Source organism: Siphateles boraxobius, unplaced genomic scaffold, assembly GCF_051911475.1.
Source record: "Siphateles boraxobius isolate OS27281-9 unplaced genomic scaffold, OSU_SipBor_1 130, whole genome shotgun sequence".
NCBI classification, from domain to species: domain Eukaryota; kingdom Metazoa; phylum Chordata; class Actinopteri; order Cypriniformes; family Leuciscidae; genus Siphateles; species Siphateles boraxobius.
The window spans coordinates 20,673,040-20,690,679 of NW_027508734.1; the positions used below are offsets into that span (position 1 = coordinate 20,673,040).

At 37.6% G+C, this 17,640-nt stretch overlaps 3 protein-coding genes across 4 annotated transcripts; 1 reads left to right on the forward strand and 2 right to left on the reverse strand.

The window, feature by feature from the left end:
- Positions 1–24: 24 nt before the first annotated feature.
- Positions 25–1,824, reverse strand: harbi2 (harbinger transposase derived 2). The gene is made up of 4 exons (XM_077228574.1): positions 1,363–1,824; positions 1,169–1,284; positions 969–1,080; positions 25–886 (listed from the first exon to the last, which is right to left on the reverse strand). Exons 1-4 carry the CDS (start codon positions 1,793–1,795, stop codon positions 483–485), a joined length of 1,065 nt encoding a protein of 354 aa, XP_077084689.1. The 5' UTR covers positions 1,796–1,824; the 3' UTR covers positions 25–482.
- On the forward strand, positions 1,078–11,218 carry polr2m (RNA polymerase II subunit M). 2 transcript variants are annotated; one of them, XM_077228577.1, is made up of 5 exons: positions 1,078–1,100; positions 5,860–5,977; positions 6,446–7,012; positions 7,487–7,694; positions 7,945–11,218. In XM_077228577.1, exons 2-5 carry the CDS (start codon positions 5,868–5,870, stop codon positions 8,086–8,088), a joined length of 1,029 nt encoding a protein of 342 aa, XP_077084692.1. In that variant the 5' UTR covers positions 1,078–1,100; positions 5,860–5,867; the 3' UTR covers positions 8,089–11,218. The 2 variants fall into 2 exon arrangements, with proteins under 2 accessions (XP_077084692.1, XP_077084691.1); XM_077228576.1 differs by lacking the exon at positions 1,078–1,100 and adding an exon at positions 4,985–5,058.
- On the reverse strand, positions 3,137–4,629 carry serf2b (small EDRK-rich factor 2b). The gene is made up of 3 exons (XM_077228578.1): positions 4,494–4,629; positions 3,655–3,763; positions 3,137–3,556 (listed from the first exon to the last, which is right to left on the reverse strand). The coding sequence occupies exons 1-3, from the start codon at positions 4,498–4,500 to the stop codon at positions 3,490–3,492; spliced, it is 183 nt and encodes a 60-aa protein (XP_077084693.1). The 5' UTR covers positions 4,501–4,629; the 3' UTR covers positions 3,137–3,489.
- Positions 11,219–17,640: the final 6,422 nt, after the last annotated feature.

Sequence of the window (17,640 nt, forward strand, 5' to 3'; positions counted from 1 at the left end):
AGAAAAAAACAATCAGAAAGCTTCTTATGATCGATTTGATCGAAGACCAAAACATTTATTATACATGATAATTATTATAGACTGAGGTCCAAAACCTGAAACTACACTCAAAAACTGAGATTCAAAAATCTAATTGAAACTTAAAGCTTAAGAGTTTAAAATACTAAGAAACGTTTCATTTCAGTCAAATTGTAATGTGGATATCATTTTTATTAAAAAACAAAAAAATTTATAAAAATTATAACAGAAGCAGGATTCTTACTGATATCATCAGATTGAAGCATATATTACATTAAATATTTCTGAGAATTCACAACCTTTGGAGTGGTTTTACAGAGATTTAGAATAATGCATATTAATATTCAAGTTCAGCTATTGCTTTTCCATTGAGCATTTTTAACATTAACATGAGAATAGATGGAAGCAAATTTAATGACAATTAAGGTTAATGCATTAATACGGCCTAATATGAAACATTTCTCTCAAACAAACTTATTTAGATGGTCAGTGAAATATTCTGCAGTGATGGCATCTCTGACAGCTCTACCAGCAGGATGGTCCCGAGTAATGGGGTCAACATCATCATCATCATCATGGGGGAGATAATATTCATCTGGCACTCGCTCCTTCCTTATAGTGGCTATGTTGTGAAGGACAACACAAGCACCCACAATCTGAGATGCCCGCTCCGGTGACACTCTCAGGTCACGAAGACAGTTAAACCGTGCCTTTAAAACGGCAAGAGTCGTATCAATCTTGAGCCTGGTTTGACTGAGGGCCATGTTAAAGTCATGCTGTGGTGTTGTCTCAGGGTCAGGGTAGGGAGTCATCAGAAAGCTCTGACATGCATAAGTCTCGTCTCCCACCAGCAGACCGTCAAACTGCCCTGTCAATGAACAGAAAAAAGACGTGTCACAATAACAGTCCATTTTTGTAAAGTGTTGTCTACTGTTCCCATTTAACCATACCTTCCTGTAAACGCTGGCACAACGACGAGTTCTCGAAAATCTGGTTGTCATGCATTGAGCCAGGCCATCTGGCATCCAGGCTTGTGACCATACACTGATGGTCACAAGTAATCTGTAATGAACATACTGCTGGTGAGTCCCATGTTTTACCATTACAATAATTAAAGTGGATGCATATTGGTTAAATGCTATATACCTACCTGAACATTGAGGCTGTGATTAGCCTTTCTGTTAAGATAATTAGCCTCAATTTCTTTTATTGGAGTCGAGATTGGAATGTGTGTGCAATCTATTACTCCAATAGCTCTAGGGAATCCTTGCAAAAGATCACAACATTACAAACTCTTAATATCGATAATCATTGATGGTGTATTAGTGTGTTGAACACTCTTACCAGCTATATTGGAGAAGCCCTCTTTTATGGCCACAGTGGGTAAATGACCAGGGAACACAACGAAAGTGTTCAGATATCTCTGGAGTGCGATAACTACCCTACGAATTGTTCGGCAAACTGTGTTCTTGCTGAGCTTCTCGGCATCGCCCACTTCATACAGGTATGTACCACTCGCAAAGAAACGCAAAGCAATACAAATCATTTGCGGGACAGTGGTCGCGTGGCTTCGCCGCGTAGGGTTTTTAATATGGGGCTCCAGAAGCCGACAAAGGTACAACATTCCCTCCGCCGAAAATCGGTATTTCTCGTGTAAGTTCGCGTCAGAGAATGCTAGGGGGTTTTGTTTATCTCTAAGAACTCTTTCTCTGCGTAAAGCCCTTTGTACAATTTGGGCTCCGATATCTACAGGATTATCCAGAAACGGTGAAGCCATTTTGCTACTAGTACGCTTAGAATGGACTTGGTTACGTCAGAGTTGTGGCACTTTGCTCACAGCTGATTGGTCTAATATCTGTTTACGAGCTGTTATCATGAATGAATGATGAACAACAGAGATGTCTTGAACAAAACCTGTCCCAGAGCAGTTTAACGTGTTGCATTTATTTTGACCATGGCTGTGTAAAACAAAAACGAATCTTTCTTGAGTTGAGAAGGCTGCTGTAGTTGATGCTTTATTGAACGAATTGTTTGTGAGTCGGATCTTTTTTTCTGGTCTGAACGATTTATAAAGCAGGCTGATTTACTAAGAATCAGATTTCACTGGTGTAAAAGTTTAATTGCGGGGAATGTTAAACCTGCTTGTATGAAACTGTTGTCAACACATATTGTTTATTGTTAGACGCATTTATACTCTTAATTATTTTATGACCTGAATCATTGCTGCAACAAACTGAAATTAAACACAGTAAGTTACAACACCCTTATTACTAAAACTTAATTGAAACCGTAATAAACAGGAAAATGTGTACATTTGGCTTTATTTTATTTGTTGTAAATATGCAACGCCAGGAGGATATCAGCGATCACGAACTGTTCTAAAGAACCGATTCGGTGTAGTTAACTGATTCGCCCCGAAGACATGTCAACAAATCAAAATAATCGACAGACGGAAGGTGCCTAAATATCTGATCTAAAACAGCATCCCAGCATCCTCACGTGTGGTCAGATCCGAGTGTGTGGTTTCTGGCGCCAGACACCTAATTCAGTCATTCTTTCAAGTAGCATCAAGTCAGGACATTTTCTATAAAAGCTGACAGCCTATTTAACATGGGTAATCACACAATTCTGTTTTTGTGACACAGGCCTCATATGTTGTGCTTTTTCTTGCCCACACAGGATTATTTATATACTAGCAGTGGTGGCATTTGTATTTTTAGTCCATTCCAACAGGGTATCCTATGGACAGCACAATTATAGCGTATTATGTCAGGCCAATTTATAGTATATGAAGAGATTACTGACATACCGAATAAGCAGAAAACAAATAATGATGAATGAGTAAAAAAGTACTTGTGTACCTGTTATGCCGGTAGAGAAGCTGGCACCTTGAGTTCACTACTGCTTCTAAGCGTTGCTTTTAAACATCAAATCAGTCTGATTAGAAACATGCACTGCATTATTTGAATAGTCAATAATCATGTTGGAACTGCTTAACAGTTATATGGTTAAGGGTCGCAGTTTATAGAAATTTACCCTCAAACGCTAGTTAATTCCATAACAATTTGAATGTGAATTGTTAAAAACCTTAAATTCTAAAACACACATGCATATAGTATTATAGGGATAACAGTTTAATTGGTAGGTGTGAATTAAAATGTACATTTTTTATTAAGAAGGGCACTTTATACAAAAATACAAGATTACAAATCCAGTCCAGACATTTTGAGACTCCCATTTATTTGGGCTTGCTCAGATTATTTGAACACAAGAAACTCTCTCTTCCTCCATAGCTGAACACAAATCATTATGTACTGTAAGGTTGATATGCCCTTTCAAGCACATTATGGAGTTTGGGATGAAACATTAAAGAATCAAAGTCTCCACATCTACACAAAGAAAGATATTTTTTTTCTTGACAAAAGGAAAAAAGATCTTGGATGCCATGTTGGTCACAACCCCATCTGCTGGTTATTTGGCTTTAGGGTCTCCTTTCTCATTTGCCTTTTTTTGCTTCTGCTGCATGATTTCAGCATCTCTGAAATACAAAAAATAAAACAAAAATCATAATCGCATTCAGTAGGATGCGCTTTGTAATTCTTGAAGCATCTATGTAATTGTTCTCTTTAGATGTACCTTTGCTTACGAGCAGCTGCTGAGAGGCCATCTTCATTTCTCTTCCCTTTGGTAGTATCAGTTTGCTTCTTAGCATTCTTTTGACGGGCAAGCTCACGCTGATTTCCCCCTGCAGGACGAGAGATTTCAACACTCTTAATGGCTTGTTCATGCTCTACTCCCTTGAAAAGACAAATATTATAGACAGGATTGAACATGTATCAACAAGATGCCACTTTGTTTAAAATCTCCAATCTGCCATCGGCAAATCTATCCAGTGTCAAGAGGTGTATTTAGAGAACTAGAAAGGTTGATGCTGTGTACAGTAAATCACGTAAACCCAAATCTGTGTACAGTATAATCATGTGTGGCAGTGAGGTGACGTGGCAATGAAGGCGCCAGAGAGCCTTCAAAATAACAACATCCGCATAAACGATAGACTACCCACTTTCGCCGATATCACAAAATAAACAACATCCTGTTGTCTTATAAAATAAAAAAGACTTTCGCTGTATTTGCTGGGTGGCATTAATATTGCATAACAATTGACGATATAATTTAAGTTTGCTAATGTTAAACATTCAACTTTTTGACAATGTTTTAAAAAAGTTTTCCGTGTTGTAGTATATATATAAATAATTAGTTTTCACTAACGCCACCCAAAATCTGCATTTTGCCTGGTTTAGAAGCTTAATCTTGTGATTTCCTTTCGTGGACATTACACAGAATAAGCTAGCTGGCTAGTTAGTTAGCCTTGCTATTGTATTGCTCCTGAAACCGGGATTCCATTAAAGTACTTACATTAGTAACAGTAGAAGCTTGATATAATGTCAACCGAATTAATAAAAATCAATACCCACTCGTCATGATCGCTCTTTTCTTGTCGCCGGAGCGCAAAGCTCAACCAGGCGTTACTTCTGGTACTTGTGATGGCTGGCGGACCCGAGTCAATTCGGAAGATTTACGACAACGCAGTGTCGGAACACAGCAGCACGTTTCCAAGTGAACATCCGTCGTGATTTTTGTGGACGTCATTACGTCAAATGATGATGTTAAAGAGTCGACAACTTATTTTACTAAAGTATATTATAAACATGCAATCTCTGTATTTTTTGCAAATATAAAAACATAAAATAAAAAAATAAGATTGGACTAAATAATTTAATTAATTAATTAGTAAACACCTCTGCACGTTTATTCAGAGATAATAGGAATTTTAATAGGGGACTGATATTTTCGCTTTATTCTCTGAATCTCGTTGATAAGCTCTGATATATTTGATTTTACCATTTAATATATATATATATATATATATATATATATATATATATATATATATATAATAATTTGTACCGTCATACCTCTCAAATATCTATTTTTGTATTACAGCAACATTTTAGTATTTTGTATTCCTGCGCTACATGGGTAATATTTTCCAAATCATTATTTCTCATCACAATCAAAATATTTAAATTCCAAAATATATTTATATCTATATATATTTAAAAAATTGTTCAATGAAAGTGACTGAAATATAACATACAAGTCATTTTTGTATGGTATTTATGGAACTTACTATATGAATGTGTATTTTTGCTCAATTCAACAGAGCGACATAGAAACGCCATCTCCGTCATCTACGACAAAATTAAATATGTAATTAATTTATTGTAATAAATTTAATTTAATTTAGTGTTATTTTGAACCTTTACAGTGGAGTGCATGAATTTGCCCAGCAGATGGCCCCAGTGCAATAGCGTTTCTTTCTTTCTTTCTTTCTTTCTTTCTTTCTTTCTTTCTTTCTTTCTTTCTTTCTTTCTTTCTTTCTTTCTTTCTTTCTTTCTTTCTTTCTTGGTTCTGTTCTTTCGAAGCCTTCGAAAGTTTTTTTATTTTACCAATGAAATACGGACACCAAACTATTAATTAATTTATTTTAAACAATTTGTTATTATTATTATTATTATTATTACATTTATTTATTAATTAAATTTTTTTGAGAATGCCTGTTCAACGGTAGACGCCAGTAGACGCTAGTTTTTGCTTTGGGTCTTTTATTTTGTAATCTGGTGCGGTATTATCGTTGGTTACTTCATTCATTTTCGTTGCTTATTTTTGACACATGGCGGTATAAGTGGATATCTAGCGCCATGTATCATCAGTCATGAAGCTTTATGGAGTGAACATGTCTGTGTGAGATTTGTACTTGGTTTACTTATTCTTTCACAGATCTGATCATGTCGGCGGCGTGGACAGCGCGCCAGGGGGAAGTGGGTGATCTGAGAAGCAAGAATAAAGATGAGCTCCTTGAGATACTCTCTCGACAAGAAAAGTTACTGTCTAATAAGTAAGTGGTGTCCTCTACATTTTTATTTCATTTTAGCCCCATTATCCTGAATATATAATCATGATATGTGTATATAAAACTACATTTAGATTACTGGATAGAGTACTGTGCTGCTTAAATATTCTGGATCATTCCAGGTCACTCACTCACTCACTCACTGGTGCCTCCACAGTAAACTTTCTTATTAGTCGTGTAAATAACAGATACGTGCATCATCCATCCCATGAGTGGCAGTGAACACTGCTACACACAAAAGTTGGGGCAATTTATAATTCAAAGCAAAAACACCCCTTTTATATGTAATACAAATGAATTTGTTACATTGTTGAAGTAATTGATGAATTTTGCAAAATGAACAGTTATTTTCTTCTTTATTACTATCCAGCTGCTTTGAAAAAAGTCTAATGTTTAAAGTGTTACATGAATAAATATATCTAAATATGAATTGTACTTTTATGAGCTTTTCAGGAGATTTGTTCAGAGCCTTCCAGATAACGGAAAGAAGATTGCTGACTTTGTGGTGAAAGTACACCTTGCACTTGGACATCTGGAGGAGGAAGAGAGAAAACAAGCTAATTTAATCTCTGTCCGGACAGAGTTACAGGCTAAATATCAGCAAGCCCTTGCCAGTCGAAGCACAGATAAGCATTTAGGCTCAAATTTGGACATGAATTTTCCATCCAATGATGGAAAGGAAGCCAATGTTAATATTGATGAGGCTAACATACAGGAAAATGGTGGTTTGTTTAGCCAAGAGGAGTCTTTAACATCCCGGCTGCAGGTTGCTGAAACACTAGGAAAAGCCGGTGGGAATGCACCAGCCTCACTGATGAAAGACACAGAGCTTGTGGAGGCGTTTGGACGAGTAACACTTGCTGAAAGTAACAACGCCTCCAACCAAGGCACCATCAAAACCCTGCTTTCTAGTAAGCCCTTTCTGGGTAATCAGCTTCAGAAGAAACCACATTACATAGAGGTCTTGGAGAGGACAGAGAAAAGTGTGAATACGAGGACGCCCAGATTCAAACCAAACCAGTTAGTGGAACTACACTGTCATTGCATGGCTTGTATTTATTTTTTTAAATAAGCTGTAATTTAATACTACATCAATAGACTTCATTTTTCCTTTACAAATTAAGTTTCTTTATAGTTTGTTATAGTTGTAATGAGAATATTGGTTCAGTTGTAATAAAAATTGACTTTTTACTTTGTGGGCTCTGCAAATTAATGCATAAAAAAAAAACAAATTTTCTGTAGGTAATCTTAGGTCAATCTTCTTCTATTCCAATTAAGATCTCTGATCTAGAATGTGAGGAATATGATTTTTTGGATGTTTAACATTAAACACTTTACTTATATAGCTTCAGGTCTCAGGTTAATTTGCCCTTGCATGGTGCTAGTAACAGCCAAGTCATGGGTTCAAGTCCCAGGAAATACATAAACTTTTAAAATCCATAGTTTAAATGCTCTGTAAATTACTCTGGTTAAACGTGTCTGTGCGTTCTTTAGGTTAAGTGTAAAATCGACATCTACATCTCCTAGTAAGGCCTCTGGCAGCACCACACCACTTACTGCAGAGGCCAGAAGACAACAAGACCGAAAACACCTAGATGACATTACTTCGGCTAAGCTTCCACCCCTGCACCACAGTCCTGCCCAGCTGCTGTCATTAGAGGAGTCATCTGACCTTCAGCAAGAGCAGACCAGAAGGCACCTGGTAGGTTGAAGATGTCTTGCTCATAGATAAAGTGAGATTTGAATGATCAAAGTGATGAATGACATTTCTAAGCATCGGAGGCCTCAAAAATCTCAACCTTTTTGGAAGGTTGAGAGGAAGTACTACTCGAATTTTCCCGGCTGAGAGTATAAAACCTATACGTGTTTGCCTCTTGTGTGTTTTTGTTCCTGCCTCATTATGTATTCGGGAAGTAGTACATTTATGTAATTGTTTATACTGTTCATTTCAGGAGTTGCAGGCCAAACAAGCTGCCCAGAAGCTGGCAGATGGTCTGAGTATCAGGATGGAGAGTTACAACCCAGAAGGAGGCCCACTGGAGGCCTACAGAGAGGTGCATGATGATGGGGCCCAGCTTTCCTCAGAGGAGGACTGACCGTGGGGCCCTACAGGCAGGGTACTGGCTTGCTGATATGTTTGGCCTCTTGCCCTGGACCAGCTCTCGGCCTTGAGCCCATGCTTCAGGACCCTGGAGAGAGGCTTTTAAGCCTGAGGACAAGAGGATGTCTCTTCATGAACTGCTCTGACAATGCTTTCAGATTCTGATGGGAAGATAAAACAGCAGGTTGAATCAAGTTGAGAGTTATTGTGTTGAAAACCCGAACATTTTTGCATGTGGAAATGTTACTATCCAACATTAACAGATTATTTTGGCAAGCCAATTCCGAAAATCTACCTTGGCAGGTCCACACCTGTTGTCTTGTATAGAGTAATATAATTTGAAGCTTTTATCAGCTGTACCTTCAAGGTTGTACTTATGTGTTATTGTGAAGATGGTAAAAGAATATTTTTGTATGAACTTTTTTAGTGTTTCTTTAAAACAAAACCCTCTGAATTGACCTCCAAAGCTTGTGATTGGTTCTTTGAATGTGATTGGTTCTTTCTGGATAACAGAAACCGCAGTTTCATAAACTAAAGGTGGAAGCACTTAATGTTTTGTCACTTGAGCGCAACAGCTTGGGAGACGTCTGTCTCCCTCCCTTTTTGCAGCATTGTTTTGATAACCGCCCGCTGGTTTGATTGGAATGAGTCAGCCATCGTTTGAAGGGAGGGATGTTGTTATCAGTGCAGAAATCTGTGACATGCCTCAGATGATTAATATATGTAATGTGAAATATCGAGGCTTGAAGGAATTAGACCAATTGGTGGAGTACATCTGGATTGTATTTAGATCATGTTACTGCATGAAGTGGAAATGCATTCTGGGATGGCAACAATAGACAGACGTGACATATTGTAAAATGCAATTTCCAAAGCCATCAACATTGATATAGAATTCCTAAAATTCACTCTTTTATCCTCTTAGGATGTAAAAATGTTTTTTTTTTTCAAGAATCTTTATATTTAGATGGAGTTTGAAGGAAGGAAATCCAAATCCTCGCCGCTCTGCAGTTGATGACCTGTGATAACCTCTAGTAATTGCTTCTGCCCGTTGATGGGAACTGCTGCCTCAGAAAAAAGATCCTAACACATCTGGCAGGTTAGTGTTTAGACACCGTGTGTGACGAACTCCAGAGTGCCTTACCCAGACGTCCCGTGATAAATATGTCAGACTAGTCCAGAAAGAATCTCCTCTCTACTGGTATTAATTAAGTCTAACTTGCATACAGGGGAAAAAAAGACTGTTATCAATTACACACTAGATTCCTGTGCTGATCAGATTCGCTCGTGAGTACATAGATATGCTTGAGTTGGACATGCGTTCTGTCTGTGCTTTTAAGTTGTTTCTTTTTAGCTCCAGTGTTTGCTTTCCACATACCCTCACACCCATCGTCTCGGATCAATGAACGGCTCGTGAAGTCACTATCAAATGATCTACCAAAAGTGTGAAATTATGCCCTGAGAGAATGAGCAACATTTTTGAGCTGTGAGGGGGATTCAATGATACAGTCGTCGTTTTTTCATGAAGTGCCCTTTTAACAGGCTTGCCAATAAAAACACATCTTATTGCGGTAGAAGATATAAACTGTAATTATGCAGGACATAAAAAGGTTGTAACAGTACGATAAAATGATGAATCACATGATGATGCAACGCTTAAAAAATGTATACCTATTTATATTTTTAAGGCACCTTTATTTTGACACACTCCTCAACTTTGCGCAATGTCCATCTATAGCCCCAAAATGTTAATTCTCGTTTAAACTCACCTGTCAGGGCTCGACAAAAAAGGGCTGCCCGATGGTCACGGGCCACCGTGAAAGACTGGACAGCGATCTGGACAGTTGACAGAACTGTCACCGGGCCAGTGCTTGAATCCTCACAAATCTTTATCAGTTGCCTGTATTTTAAGCCTTGCCAATTTAAACATTCAAGCAAAGAAGACACGAAAGAGAACTCATTTCGGTACTCCCACGCTGTGTGAGAGGTTTTCAATGCGCACACATCCAAAGCGCACACACAGAGAGCCACCTCTCAGATAGAGCGCAAATACTTACTGAATTGTACTCACTAAATCTTTCCCTTCATTTGTGCTTGAATGGATAAGTACAGACAAAATTATGTCAAACTGTCCGTCTAAGCGAGTATTCTCGTAAACAGTCAGTTATGTCGTAACCAACTGTTTATGAGTCGGTTACGTCACTGTTTATTTAATTTGTGTCTTTGTTCTATTGTTCTGTAGACTGTTTATTTGTGCTGTTGCTTGTCATTTGATTATCTGTAGAAAAAAATCCTTATCTTTGAGCCCTGCCAATAAGTTTTAACGGCTTTATTTTTGCAATTTCTTTTTTTATATATTTCTTTATGTAAATGTATGTATTTTTCTACAACTGGAGTACCTAATTTTTGCTGTTTCCTAATGAGTATTTGAACTAGATTGCACATTATAGCAAGCCTGAAAGACTTTCTTGACTCTTGCCATGTCATCAGATCACTGATCTCACTTGTGACTTGATTTTTTTCTCCCACTATTTATTTTTCTTTATTATTTAAAAAACTAAATTTTACTTTTTTGTTGTTGTGGATGTCCCAGTAGGGGTAAAGGATGTGCAATTTCCAGAGAAATGTTCATGTTATATATTTTGGTTGAATTTGTGAGCTAATAAAAAAAAATTAACTGGTTGTGTAACACAGGCACATAATATCATAATAACGATAAATCAATCCATATACCCTGGAATCTAATCAAATCAAAAATCTTATTGCAGAATTTTTTGAGGTATTGGAAAAATATCATATCGCTGGCTATGAAAATTGATATCAAATCTTATCATGATGAAATGTCTGCTTTACACCCCTAGTTTTGATAATGCCCTGCTCTTAAAGGCATTTTGATACATCACTGCTTTGAGACATAAATCTGTCATTGTCCCTCACCTTAATCTTTTCTCTGTCTATCTATAGGTCCAGTTTCACAGTAAATCTGGGCTCTAATAAGACACTGCTCTAAAAAAAAAATGTTTGACTCCAATTTGTCCGAGACAACATTCAAAGGCCCTCCCTTCTAATCTGATATGTACCTCTGGTACTGCTGTTGTAATAAAACAAACAAACCCCAAAATTCATCTTATTTTTAATGTGTTTTTTGTTGTACTTGTTATGTTATTGGGGCCCCACTAGAAGTTAGTTGAGGCCCCCTGTAGTAACCCGGCCCCCTATTTGAAGCATGTTGCTCTAATCTAATCACTTAAATCTATGTAATGTGCTGCCACCCCACCCCCCCCCCCCCCCCCCCCCTTTGATTCTGTAGTGTTTCTATCCAAATGTGTTTGATAGAAATACTTTGTTCTACAGTGCTTAGTTGCCAACACAGAAATCTATACCCTAAAAGTCACCCAGTTTTGACTGGATGTTTCTGTACCGGATATAGACTCATTAAGACAATGGCAATTAATTATTTTTATAAATATATTTGCTTTTAAATCTGATTTGTGCGTGGTTTTGCAGGAAGGAGAGGGTGTGTCAGTGCTTAGAATGAGAAACCTCAATATTGACTGTTGGCTGTAAAGATGTCTGGATTTATGCTGTAGCCTACGATTGGTTTTGGAAATGTTGTGAATGAGGGTGCTGCTGTTGAGAGAAACACTGCTTATATCATTCCTGATGTCTTCCAGAAATGCAATCATATGATTAGGAAAGACATGATTCCACATCTGCTCCTTCACCAAGTCCAAGCAAATAAGTGTAATGATGGGAATATTTAAGTACGCAAAAAGGAGTGGGAATGATTATCTCTGCTATCTTTAGTACTTGACTTTACTAACAATCCTGACAAAAATACTGTGGTGGCATCACCATGATTGTTTCACACAATTATGCCATAGATCTTTGACATATCATATTGCCATGCCTTATTATTTACATAGCACTCCAAGGTAATTATTGATTGAACACCATTATCTTACTAGCATACCATGTCCAATAAAAATGGTGATACTCTGCTACTAATTCCAGGTCAAATCAAATCAAGAGTTTTTTTTCTTTTCTGTCATAATTGACTCGCCGTCATGTATCTTCAAATATCTTCTCCTGTGTTCCACTGCTTTCAAAGAAAAGAAAAAAGAGATTAAGGGCGAGTAAACAACAGCAGAATGTTCCTTTTTTAGTTGAGTTGAGTGGATGCATGACAGATTAATGAAGCTAAAAGCATGATTATTTAGCCACTTTGTTTGCAATATGCGTCCTTTTCTTAAAGTATCACAAAGGGTTTTGCTACCCTGGCAAGCCAAAACTGTTTTTTGAAGAGACAGCAGATGGCAGCATTGCTTCTGTGTTTCACATGCTGAACAAAACCCTCTTTTTCATCTTGTATGCCGATTTTTAATGTAATTATTCCTAGCCTTGAGATCTTTTTTACATCGCCTTTTAGTGCAATTTACTGATGTGAGCTCATTGAGATGCTTCAGCATCATTTAGTCGCCATTAGTGGCTCCAGCTTTTTGCCATTCCTTTCAATAGCTAAATCATCTTGAAAGTGTTATGGGTAATTTGATACACATGTATGCTGAAATTATGGTTGTATGTTTAGCTCAGAGCTCTAATAACTATATAATATCAGCCTGAGTGGGGTTTACACCTGCAGAAGATAATGTTTATTCCCTAGATGAACCTTCAGAGCTCTACCAGATCATTTCACATTCCAGTTTCGAATCATAGTCCACATGTGCTTAAACAAACTGTTGTTCTAAGAAGTGTGCTTAACAATTATGAGATGGCTCTTCCATCTCAAAAGCATGGAGAGAGAGAGAGAGATGGGGAGATTAATAACCGCCAAAAAACTGCCAGCAATCTGCTCAGCCTGGCACGGCTGTAAAGCCTGTCAAAAACTCATCACGGTGAGGAAGCCGCCTCAGCAGGGATGCTTCGAGCTGCCAGGGCACGGTGGGGGAAGAAAATGGAGCCGCTTGCCCAGCAGCGTGTGATCATAATGAGGAGGAAAATTCCCATTCTTGTATCCAGATTAATGTAACAACAACAATGTGCTTTTGTCCAATTTCTTTTCTCCCCCCTCTCGTATTACTCAAAGCCTCCATTCCCTTTTCCATCCATCAGCTTTACTGCGAGCATAGTTACTGAGTACAGTTGCATTGCTGGTTTAATGCATCTCTTGGGTGGGATCTCACATAGATGTACTTGCATATTGTGCAAGTTTCTAGTTCTTTAGCAAGCCGAGGAAAATCGATTCCGGTTACCAGGCATCCGAGTACCATCTCCAAGCAATGAGCTTCTCTATCTGTGTACATGTGTACATGAGGTCAGTCTCAAGCTGTCTGCTGATGAATGCAGTGTAATGCTGTTTTTAATTATTTCCATGCTATTCAAGTGAAATCATGCTTTCTCATTTCTGAATGCACCAATTGACAAGCACCAGGAGTGTGAATTAGCAGCAACTCGGGGAATACTGACAGACGTTACAAATGGAGAGTGCTAACTTCATTTAAAGGGTCATGAAATGCAGTCGGAGACATGTCAAATATTGTCAACGCCCACTTTGCTGCGTTGCAGGTGCGAGAGAGGCAAACCCATCTGTAAAAAAAACATTATTTTGGGACTTGACTGCTCTGTGTGCTAGATCTGGTGTTTTTCATTTCATTCTAGATTTATTTCCCTATTGTCAGATTCTCTTATAATATATGACTCCAGCATTACTTATAAAGATTTGCTCACCGGGCCTTTGGTCATACAACAGAAGTAAAAGCATGCAGTAAAAACAAGGCAGTTCTCCTCAACCAAGCTCATAACAATTACAGGGCCTTGATATGGACCCATAGCCAAAACACACTAGTTTGTGTTGTAATTTTGTCTGCGTGCCAAGACAACCTTGAGTGTTAGGAGCCCTGGTGATTCTGATTGGCGCTACGTGTTGACTTTGCTGGTTTGCTAGTGGCTTATTAGACTGCAAGTTTTATTTGTGTGTGTGGATCTGTTTGCGTCCTAATTTGTTTATTTACATAAGCATTCTCTCCACAATCCCTCTGTCATGAAAACCGGAGCCTCATCTCCTCAAAAGGCAAACATATTTTTCTAATGAGGGAAGAGATGCTTTCCAAGCCCATAATGATCTTAAGCTGTGGAAACCTGACTGTATTAAAATCCTATAATTAGGTTTAACATGCTTTTAATTGACTACTTCCTCTGCTCTGTCATTTTTTCAGTCAGTATTATAACCTTTGACCTCAAGTGGCCTGTTTCTAACATAATACTTAGCCAGAATTCAAATGAGTGGAATTCATAGAAACACCTCGTTGTTATGGCCTGAGGAGTGATTCAATGGGCGTGGAGTTTTATTCTGTGCTTTAACTACATTTCAACGGGATGTTTGTCTTCCTGTGCTTTTCTGTTTGGTACCAATGTTAAATGAAACATTATTGCACGCAGGACCGTGACAATTGTTGAAATGTATCACAAATTGGCAATCGCTCATCGCCTCAAGATGGTAATGCTGTCTTTTACAGGTGCCACAGTTTAGAGTAATATAAAGCAGAGCAAGAGCGAGAGGAAACCGCTTGGATGACTTTCCATATCCTCCTTTTGCCTCTTTACCATTGAAAATTTATTTTGCCCTTCGTTCTTTTTTCTTTTCCTTCCCTTTGTTTCCTCTCATCAGATTTCACATGCAGCGTGGGACCCCTTCACAGACAGATGGTGTCGCTCACACAAGCGGTGCCCTGTTCAGTCACATATCAGATTCGTTCTGTGTGGATACTCAGGCATGGCTCTTTGGGAGAGGGAGGAACCCTGCAAAAGTGACAGATCATTTGATGCCCCCCACTGATCTCATGTCTCATCATGCTTTGATAAGCATTGTTAATTTCAGACACAGGAAGAGGGATGACACACAGTGACCCGCTCTGCAGGACTTAAAGGGTGCAGTTTTTTTTTCCTTAGAATTTTTTTTTTTTTACCAGGAATAAAAATATGTCACCACAGTTATTGAAGTACCTTCAATGGCCAAACATAATCCTGGACATTCATTAGTTACAGGACATGCTTTGAACATTGATAATTCTTTGTTCCTCTTTTTTCATCACATGTTTTGACAGGTTTGCATGCAGTAAATTTCTGCAGATAGTAATTTCACCAAGATGATACAGTTCCCATTGATGTTATATTCATCCTCTACATAAAATACCCCCTCTCATGTTTTTTTCTCCTCATTACTTCCCAGAAATAATCACAAACATGTGATACCCAGGCAGACTGTATAAAAGCACCTCACGGCAGAGGCTCTTCACTGTGTCAGAACTGTCTTATGCTTTCGACTCATGCTTTGACAGCTCCAGCTTGTTCTCCCACTTAGTTGGCTCCCCTTAAAAACAAAGAAAAAGAAGACAGAAAACAAACTAAAGAAACATTTTAGAATAAACTGCATGACTCAGTTTGGTTAAATTAGTTCATTCATTAGGAATTATGAACTTACTATAAATTAACGAGATATAAATATAAATATATATATATATATATATATATATATATATATATATATATATAATGTATATTTTTATAGCATTTAATAATCTAGGAGTTATGTGTGTAATATATGTATATGTCAAACTCTAGCGCAGGCTGATGGGTCCTTCATGCAACTGATTGGTTCCTGTTGCATTTGTAGCAAATTAGCTTGCTTCTAAATGTATATGCTATTTATTTGTGCAGCAGCAGTATGTCTTACTTGCTCACAGCAGCGTGTCTATGTTTTGGCAGTAGCAAGTCTCTGCACTTGCTCTGCAGCTGCTATATCAGCAGAAGCAGCTATAATCAACTGAAGCAGCATAGCAGATCTATTCTGCCAAGACCAAATACATTAACATTGTAATATCCATTACCATGCTAGGGTATATACAGTGTGTGTATATATATATATATATATATATATATATATATATATATATATACATGGAGCTTATTTTGCAATAATGACCTGACTTCATCATCCCTTATTAAACATGACGTAACAATTATCACTAGTATATTTATAAATCAACATTAACCTTGATTAATATGCTATAAATTCTATAAAATGATTTAGTGTTTCAGAATTTAAACTTATTGTAAAGTGTCACTGGGAAATCATATAGCACTTTATAGCATTTGATGAAATGTATGAGGATCTGTCATATATTTAACATTTAATGACTTTCTGCCCAGTACAACATGATTTATCTAGATTTTTTCTTCTCTATAACAAACCGTATTGATCACAAAGACACCCACTGGGTCATTATTGGCTTAGCTCGGGCTCATTGAGGCGGTGAGGAAATAGGTTATTCCTTTAACGTCTAAACACCCCCAGACTCTCAACGGGACATATGGTTTCCCACTCTCATAGAGCCCAGTCAATTCTGTTTCCTATAGCTCCTGCCCTCTTGCCCACCCTGGTATACACAGTAAAGTATACACAGAGAATGACAAAAGTGAATGATGAGGTTAAGAGAATCTCTTAAAAGCAAAGCAGGAACTGGCAAAAGGAAGTAAGCAGTTGTGATTGAACTTGAGCTCCTAAGTGACTATTAGTGCTGACACCTGCAACCCATTTTATCTCAGGTTCGTAATTTTAGAGACAATAGGGGCCAAAGTTTGTGCTGGGGAGTAGTTCTGTTTGATTTGTTGAATGATGAGTGTGGATCTCAAGAGGACCATTCTCAGTAGTAAAGTGCATTAGCCTACTACATTTAAATGCACAATTATAATTCAGATATAGACTGCATCCGAAATCGCATACTTTCCTACGATATAGTAGGTGAAAAACAGAAAACAAGTAATATCCGGATGACCTACTTCTGGCGAGATTCTGAAGTGTGCATACGATGGACTCTTTACCATCCCATGAGGCCACGGGAGAGGGTTTATGAACGAAAGTGAAGTGATACAACTTATGCTGGTAGGTCACACGATTATGACAACATGGCGGATGTAGTAGCCTACGTCCAGATTATATTCATACTACATACATTCATAAAGAACAGTTTAAGCGATCGCGATTACTTACTCATTCAAAATTTAATTACTCATTCAAAATAAGAAACCTGCTCAAGAGAGTATGCAATTTTGGATGCAGCCATTTTCTCCATTCCTCTAAGTATGCACAATGTGTAATTGAATATTTGAAGAATTAAATCCATCACACATCTGTCTTTCAGAGATTGCTCACAACAGCAAGGTTATAATCTGATTAATGCGTATACATGCTGAACGAAGCAGAGCTACAATTGCATTTTTCGGTCCATTAGTACAACTTTGCAAGAACCTTAATGGTGCAATTTCATCTGTACTACCCATGTGAAAAAGAAAGTGTGCTTAATTGTATTAAATGTGCTTTTGTAGTGTACTTCAAATCTTAAAGTATATATATTTTTAAAAACTGTACTTGCAGATAATATATTAATGAAATTAAATGCCACTTAAAGAGAATAGACTTTCATGTTTTTTTTTTAAACACACTCAAGTACACTTTAAAGTGCACTTTGTAATAATGCCAAAATAAAAA